This window comes from Sphaeroforma arctica (genome assembly GCF_001186125.1).
Source record: "Sphaeroforma arctica JP610 unplaced genomic scaffold supercont1.409, whole genome shotgun sequence".
Classification (NCBI taxonomy): domain Eukaryota; class Ichthyosporea; order Ichthyophonida; genus Sphaeroforma; species Sphaeroforma arctica.
In genome coordinates, this window is record NW_014040149.1 from 62,105 (window position 1) to 71,271 (window position 9,167).

General features: G+C 40.1%; 2 protein-coding genes across 2 annotated transcripts; both read left to right on the top strand.

Annotated features, from left to right (window-relative positions):
• Positions 1-4,297: 4,297 nt before the first annotated feature.
• Positions 4,298-7,306, top strand: SARC_05982 (hypothetical protein; the record flags this gene model as incomplete). Its single annotated transcript, XM_014300137.1, has 6 exons — positions 4,298-4,569; positions 4,941-5,169; positions 5,355-5,528; positions 5,659-6,221; positions 6,483-6,822; positions 7,038-7,306. The coding sequence occupies exons 1-6, from the start codon at positions 4,399-4,401 to the stop codon at positions 7,304-7,306; spliced, it is 1,746 nt and encodes a 581-aa protein (XP_014155612.1). The 5' UTR covers positions 4,298-4,398.
• Positions 7,307-8,261: 955 nt separating this feature from the next.
• On the top strand, positions 8,262-8,996 carry SARC_05983 (hypothetical protein; the record flags this gene model as incomplete). Its single annotated transcript, XM_014300138.1, has 1 exon — positions 8,262-8,996. One exon carries the CDS (start codon positions 8,262-8,264, stop codon positions 8,994-8,996), a length of 735 nt encoding a protein of 244 aa, XP_014155613.1.
• Between the last annotated feature and the right edge of the window lie 171 nt (positions 8,997-9,167).

A 9,167-nucleotide genomic window follows, 5' to 3' on the forward strand; every position in this document is an offset into this window, starting at 1 on the left:
TACTAATACTANAGTATATAATATATAATAACTTATTAGTAGTACTATAATATATATATATATATATATATATATAATAATAATAATAATAATATATATATATATATATATATATATATATATATATATATATATATATATATATATATATATATAGATATATATATATATATATATATATTTATGTGTGTGTGTATATACACACAAACACACACCACTTATTGTACAAAAACACGTACAATTATATTGTAAGCGGTCCGATCTACAATCCATCGACAACGAATAGAGTATGCACAAAGATGCCTGCAACTAGATCTTGAATATGCAAACTTGTACAAAAACCGCTCCATTGCAAAGAATAAAACTCCAACCACACACGTATCTTTAAATACACACAAAAAGGTAGTATGTGTAGTCTCAGTTTACAAACTTACTTACCTAGAAAACGTTGATTATGGTACTTAAGATAATAGTAGGATCACCGGTTGGCCCATTTTCAAAGAGAGCGACACGCGCCGAGGTATCAGCAGAAAATCTGGCAATAATCACGCAGCGAGCAATACCTCCGTCTATAATAACATGGTTGTAATATTCTTAGTTTTAGAGAGCATACCTATGGGTGTTGGCGAAATCAACCTGCATCTTACTTACGCGACTTCAAGCCAACGGTCTTGGATAATTACTAGAGTTGGACATCGTGAAAGTGCTCACATCAACCTCAGCCGAGTGGAAACGAAACGAAAGTACAACTTTTGTAACGATTGGCGCAAGAGTGCAATTCTCCGAACGAACCAACAGTCAATGCTGTCGGTCTGACGATCTCACAGCCCAGTAGCGAAGGTAAATACAAGAGCATAAATATTTGCCGGGGATTGTAGGATGTCTGCAATGATTCTGTGGTATTTTTTTTGAGAAGAATCATAAAATTTATATAAAAATCCAACATAACTATTTTTTTTATTAGTTTTTTTTCAAACAACCGAAAACAAAAGAGTACATAAATATTTATGCACTTTTTTTTTAACTTTGAAATTTGTATTTGTTGCTAAAATCTATTTTTTTAGATTTGTGTGTGGATGACAGAATGTCCGACTCGGCACATATGACATAGCCCTGTGAGATGTCTAATACATCGCCATAATATTTTGAATTTTCCACTCTCTCGCTCCAGCCAGTATATCTGACAGACAGACTTTAGATAGAGTTACTCTCTACGAGTCTCTCTACGAGTCTCTCTACGAGTCTCTCTACGAGTCTCTCTACGAGTCTCTCTACGAGTCTCTCTACGAGTCTCTCTACGAGTCTCTCTACGAGTCTCTCTACGAGTCTCTCTACGAGTCTCTCTACGAGTCTCTCTACGAGTCTCTCTACGAGTCTCTCTACGAGTCTCTCTACGAGTCTCTCTACGAGTCTCTCTACGAGTCTCTCTACGAGTCTCTCTACGAGTCTCTCTACATACTCTATAGTAGAGTCTCTACTCTCTAATAGTAAGGCTGAGTCTCTGATGAGACCGAGAGGGTCATATAAATACTTCTAATCTGACAATAAGTAGTGCCACAGGCCCATACATGAAATAACATGAGGAACGGTAAAAAATATATATATAAAAGTGATGTAATGACGAATAAACTATGTGGCAGATGCAGCCAATCTGCTATCGTATCAGCTACTATTTTTCTTTTTGATTTTTTTAAATTTATATTAGATACTTATATTCTGGCAGGCCAGCGGGTCTGTGGGCTGTGGGCGTGGGGAGATAAATATATATGATGGTATCAGAACATATGACATTATTACCGGGTCACCAATGAAGGTCCAATATAAGCGTAGTTGTCAATCTAACACGTGACAGTATATTTAGAGCGATTTTATATTTACAAATCTGGTTTGCTTTTTCATTATTATTTAAAAAAATATTGTGTATAAAAACAAAACAAAAAAAAACAACCAATACAATATATATATATATATATATTTCTTTTTTAAAAAACAATATATCTATATAAATATTTTGAATTTTTTACTGTGGAGTTCGGAGGCTGTATCTATTTTACCTATAGAAACTGTGAGTTTACGGAGTAGCTATATGTTGGAATCGAAAGAGCGTAGTGTTTCACAACAGAAACGACTTTGTGTCCCCTTTTTGGGTGTACAGAACGAGACATGACTGTGCTACATATGAACAACAAAACCGACAATTGTAGTATCGCATGTTCGTTGCAGTGTATTAAAAATAGTGTATAATAGCTGTTCGAAATTCTGATAGGCGTTACAAGGATCACCATCAAGCAACAGCAGGCAGTACTACACAGGATGTACTGCCTATATCTTCAACGCGACGGCATTCGATAGTAACTCAAGCAGTCGACTATGTAATTGTTGATGTCATACAACGCAGACCTATCCAATCCTTGAATAGCTTATGGATACAAAGAAATTTATGCACCAGGACAAGTATCATACCGTGATAACCTTACTGACAACGACAGTCGAGACGTAGCAAAACAAATCAAATTCCGCAAAAGTTATGGACTCAAAACCAGCATCATAGAGACGAAAATATCTTCATGGATCAGCTATTAGTGACAATTAATACTCACATTTATATATTTATTTAAAAAAAATGAAATATAACTTGTCTGTGTAGTCGTGTACATGTACATGTATATGTGTGTTTCTCTCTCTACTTAGAGCAGAAGCAATGTTTTTTTCTAATTTTATTAAATGATGTGTTGCTGTATGCATTGAGAATTCATAGCCATCTTGCAGAAGCGATATTTATTTATGACTTTATAATATACAATCAAATTTTTATCAGACGAAAAAAAAGTCTGTTTGGTGTTTGCGAGCTCCCAGGAGTCCCAGCATAGTACTTCAGTGCTGACTGATGAGTGCAGAAGCTGCAGATCCTCACTTTTGACATCTAACGCCTGTTCCGAGTTCTCAGTTCTACTTCTGGCTTCAGTTATCAGTTCTGCAGTTCAAGTTCTACTTTTGAGTTCTCAGAACTTCTGACTTCTCAGTTCACTGTTCAGCAGTTCTAAGATTCTCTACACGCGTTGACGCACGTGTGTAGAGTTGTAGACTATTGTTGAGTATTGTTACTTGTAGATGTACACCTGTCACCTCGCCAGGCTCGCCGCTCGACGTATACCATTGTACTCAGACTCCAAGCCGACGGGAGTAAAGGTGAGTAATCCCGCCGCCCAATGATGAATGACTAGTTTTTTTCCTAGACATACCAGAACTATTTGAAAATGGGTTTGTACAGAAGCTTCCAAGTTTTAAGTTTTGACTTTCAAATCGCTTTCACGCGAGAGAGTCAAATCTCGAAGCGGAAGTCACAACTATCAAACCGTAGGCAATATCAAATTTGAAATATGAGACATGGAATCAAGGATTCATGGATGGTCAGTTTCTGAGTTTTTGCTGTTTGTTTGTTTTTTCCATTTCTGTTTTTGTTTTGTTTTGAAAAAAATAATATCAAATAGTAACAACTCACAGTCACAGACTCACAGAGCAATAATATTTACAAAATTATATAAAATTTGTATCTAAAAAGTAAAATACTCACTACTGACTCCATAGATGACGTACATTGACTGACTGACTGTAGGACCAGTCACGAACCAGTCAACCACTCACCACCAGTCACCAGACTGGATTCTTTGCCACCTTTTAATTCTTTATTAGACAATCAGTAGGGCAGTACATGTGGTCCGATTATGCGGATATGTACTCCTGTGGAGTTCTATCGGCTACTATCTATCGCAGAAATTTGCCCCCGACTGGCCCGACCCCTCGACTCCGAGTCCCGACCGGCCGACCTCCGTAGTATACTATTGTCTGATACAATACCGTTAAATACAAACGGATGCTTACATACAATCTGTCATTTGTCGTCCATATGCAATTTTCAATACAATGTTGCACCACAATTTTCCGAAAGACCGGGCATATGCTATTTATTTTGTTTTTTGACCGAAGTACATACTGTTTTTGTTTTTTGTTTTTATTAAAAATAAAAATAAAATAAGAGGCTATGCCGCTATATGGAGTAATGTTTTTTATTTTTTAAACAAAACATATTCGCATATTTGAATATTTAAAAAAAACAAAATCAGTATTTTCCAAAACAGCTTGCGCGTTGCGGCTCGCGGTCGCCACTCGCCAGTCACTACCTCGCCAGTCACTACCTCGCCATCGGCCGGCAAATGTAAAAAATATTATATGATGTTTTCTGTAATACAAATAAATTTACGTACAACATGCAAACACCCCAACACAGCGACCACGAGTCAACAAGAACAGTATATAATCCGTATGCTTTCGTGACAAGTCAAACACTATTTGCGTGGGAATCAGCACAGCAAAGAAGTTGTAGTACGTGATATCAAAATGGCTAAGTCTCTAAGATCTTTGGCTGGTAACTCCAAGCATGTCTACGACTACGTAATTGTAGGCGGAGGTAGTGCTGGCTGTCTCATGGCTAATAGATTGTCCGCCGACCCGTCAGTGCGTGTTGCTCTGCTGGAAACAGGTCCCGATGATAATACGCCTATCGTACAGGTGTGTTTCTGAAATATTGAACAAAGCTCACACTACCGATTTAGGTAACAAATTGAACTCGAGGTTCAGCATACATTTGGTTTGCTAATAGTTGGAAGTGTTCGTCCTTTATACAATGTGAAAGTGTGATATTCAGAGCCCTATGAGTTGGGATATTGAATGATAATATGATCATTGTTAATAGCAATTTTTTTATGGCACAAGTTCGAGATTTTCATCAAGCAGTTTGACAGTCATGTCCTATTCGTGTTGCTCATAAGTAATCTTTCATAAAGTACAATGTCCACGTTTGTCGATTTTTTTTGGGGTCTTAGTTATCAACGATGCCAGTTTATTCACAAATTGTATCTACCCCTACGCACAACCCACAGCAAGCCGTTGGCTACTTCTGGGCCGTACCTTTCAGTCGGAAGTACAATCATCGATTCTACACCAAACCCGAGAAATACTGCAACAACAGAGAGCTCATGCAGCCGCGTGGCCGCGTGTTGGGAGGATCTTCAAGTATTAACGCCATGTTGTACATTCGCGGTGCACAGTACGATTACGACGACAGATGGGTTAAGGAGGCAGGGTGCAAGGGATGGGATTACGAAACAAGTATGTTGGTGTCCATATGTTTTGCTAGCAGTCCATTCTAGTCTTCTGTAGCTATGCCACCAAATTCTTCTATTCATTCCATTCTTTCAATGGAGAGAGAAAGTCAAGAGACTTAAGACAAGCAAGCTATGAATGTTTTTTCTTCTACTAACTGGTTCACTGCCCCATCTGAATGGTTTCCATAGTGCTGAATGCGTTCAAGCTGCACGAAAACAACGACACGCTGCACGACGAATACCATGGAAACAGCGGACCTCTTCAAGTGCGCACCATGGATCACAAATACGCATTAGACAAGGCCATGGTTCAGGGTTCCATTGACCTTGGATTGAAAGCAAATAATGATTTCAATGGAGCCGGTATGTGCCCAAACTACACTTAATTTCACATAATCTTTTCGGACAAAACTGCCCCTGACTTCTGTGAAAAGTATTTTACGCTTTGCTCTGTGACGGCCGCTTGCTAATGTTAATAATTATTCCTTTGCAGAACAAGACGGTGTTGGGCGATACCAATCTACACAAAGATCCGGAAATAGATGTTCTGCAGCTAGGGCATTTTTAACGCCCGAAGTTCGTAACCGACCTAACCTGGACGTAATTGTGGACGCACACGTTACCAAGGTAACCACCGAGGGCAAGAAGGCTACTGGTGTGCAGGCTGTTGTTTCCAGGAGCAAGAATGCCGATAATGCTGTCACATTCGAATCCGCTAACGATGTCATTCTGTGCGGCGGAGCGATCAATTCACCTCAGCTTTTGCTGCTATCTGGTATTGGACCCAAAGCGGAGGTCACGCGACACGGTATTGAATTAGTACACGAACTACCGGGTGTGGGTCAGAACCTACAGGATCACCCTGATGTAGGTGTAAATGCCAAGTCAAAGCACAATGTTTCACATCCGTTGCAAATTGGTGCGTCGGGACTAGGCATGCAGGCGAATCATGCGAAATTGATGGGCGAGGGAAAGGGATGCTATTCAGGCGAGTTTGGATTGGTAGGTACGTTCTTCAAGACTATGGAAGGTTCCAAGGCCGCCGATATCCAACAGGTATGTATTTTATCAGTAGCTGTCCGTCTAATCTCATCATAGATTTTGTTTTGATGAAAATTGTAACCTATAAGTGAGGCGGGCTATACAGGCGTTTGTGTATGTGGTGCTTTAGGCTAGGAGAAAACAGTGACGTAACAACTGTTCGTGATACTCTAAATTGCAGTGCGACTTTGGTTCTTCTGCCGCATGCGGTCCTCATTTATGAGTGGGAAAGCGAATATTTGTTTTTCTAAACTTCGTCATTCCTTTCATCGACAGCACTTGTGCCCGTTCTACTACAAAGACCATGGAGCAACCCTGACATACGGATCGGGTGTGACGATGAAGAACTGTGTTCTGCGTGGGGAATCTCGAGGATCAATCACACTCGACTCATCCGATCCCATGTCACCGCCAGCTATTGAGATGAACTTCTTTAAGGAAGAGTATGATATGGAAGTCATGGTAACCGGAGTCAGAGCGAGTTTGAATTTGCTGAAAACACAGGGCTGTGTTGATCAGGGTCTTGCGCTATGTGGTTTCAAGGATCCCAATAACATCAGTGATGACGAGATCCGCGAATACATTCGCAACAGTGTAGACTCTGTATACCATCCAGGTATGCATACGCTTGAGATCATTTTAAACAGCAATACAAAGTATTGTGCTTCTAGAATCTTATCTATCACAGTATATATGCGTTGTATAGATATTTTCTGTGCTTCCATCCACATACATTATACGCCTCCCCATACAAACCTTTCTCTGCTTGATACAGTTTCTTTAGGTGCAGTGATCGTATTTCCTCATACGAATCTCTTTTACTTGTTACAGTTTCATCTTGTGCAATGGGACCTACCAGTGACGCGATGAGTGTCGTTGGGCATGACAACGGTCTGAAGGTGCATGGCATGGAAGGACTTCGCGTGATCGACGCGAGTACCATGCCTCTCATTGTCTCGGGAAACACAAACGCACCTACTATGGCTCTGGCACAGGTGGCATATGAGCAGATGGTGGCGTGCAAGGACGTGAAGAACACGGACAGCAGTATCATGACTCCACAGAATAAGCCTCAAGAACAACTAGTTGCTTCCGCCTGAAAGCCTCGTCAGATCTGATATCCTCATTGATCGGTGGCATATGTAAAAGGAACACGGATCATTTCGCACTGAATGCAGTGCTCTAAATCAGTAGACCGGTATCTTTAATATAAATATAATACATCGTTTCCAAGGTATACTCCAAAAGTCTCAACATTGTCATATACAAGCCATGTGAGTCAAGCAGTATATTCACTTGTTCTGATGAATACCAAATAGGACGGGAAATAAACATTTTTAATAAAATAAGTATAACTCGTGACAAAGTGGCCAAACCGTGGGATTTCCAACATGATTTTTAATAAAATAAGTATAACTCGTGACAAAGTGGCCAAACCGTGGGATTTCCAACATGTTCGACAATACTTTATAAATTTCGGCCATCAACCTAACGTGCTTGTTCCATTGACGTTTCGTGCTGCAAACCACTGACGATGAATTTGTGGTATGTTTAGTTACAATGATATTTTACAGTGTGTACTTATCCGTAAATACAACGATTGTAGCGTATTTTCATATTTTGTATTTTGCTTTTCATTTTTTTCATTTGATGTTTATGGGGTCATGGATGTGTCATTCTTATGACATATGACGTCGTTTAATTTGATGACACTATCGCAGCGATCAATAGTTTAACGTGGTTAATTATTTTAAAAAAAATGTTACCAGAAACACCATACTAAAGTAGGCTACTCAATTGTATACTGCATTGGACATGCTTACGTTTGACAAAGTGAATGTATGTACTCTTCGTAATATAGTGAACATTCCTGCATATACCATCGCGAACTGCCGTATACGATGGTAGAGAGCCCTGTATGAAAGAAGCACTGCTCTCAGCATCAGGTGCAGGAAAACAGCGCCATCGAAAATCATAGTTAACCAGTAGCGCAATCAGTGCACACGTCGTCTCATTGACATCCTATTGTACTGCACATTGCATCTACGGGATACCATGCGGGCGCCATTGCCGGCTATACCGCCTGCCGATAAGCAAAGTGTAGGTTGTCCTGACAGCTCAGTGGATAGTAGTATACTAGAGTGGACAGAGAATGCCCACAATGCCACTTCAGTAGGAGGTCGTGGTAGCAATAAGGCAGATACAGCGAGTTTAAAGAGCGAGAAGATATCCCCTGGATCTCCGGTGATTGTTATAAAACGGGACAAGACCACCTCGGTGGAGTTTAATAGGAATGCAGCGGCTAGCAGGAGGCCTTTGAAAAAAACCCTAAAACATACCGAACCACAGCCTGCTTCGAAGTCAAACATAGGAGACGATCAGGCCCCAAGTGTAAGTGCAGATGCATCTGAGCGTAAGGATCTAGATTCAAATAAATCAAACAGTAGGGATCTCGATTCGGGCTCAGCAAAAACTGAGGAGCTAGTTGCACGTGTACCCACTAGAAGCAAAGATCCAGTTTCTAATATTTGTAGAAGCAAGGATCCAGTTTCCAACACATTGGGAAGTAAAGGTCCAGTTTCAACGATATCCAGAAGCAATAAGGCTCGAGTTGTTAGCGATGGTGAGAAGAAGGGCAGAGTTCGCGGCTGGGTGAACCGTATGGTTAGGAACAAGGCACCGGCAACTGCTGAGGTAGTTGTCAGGCAAGGTCTACAGAGGAATCGCTCAGTTGTGTCACGCAAACAAGGCACACCGGTATGTACTTTCGTAAAGATGTGCGCGATATAAATCACAAGTGTTGTAATTAATATATGTATTTTATTCGCCAAAAGATGTTTATACTTTAAAAATCGATTATCATTACATCATAGTCGGCGCTGTCGATTAGCTAGACAAGTTTAGTCTACAAGCCCGTACTTTGAATCACACATTTGACAGATTCTTCTGTTTCTTAAGAAC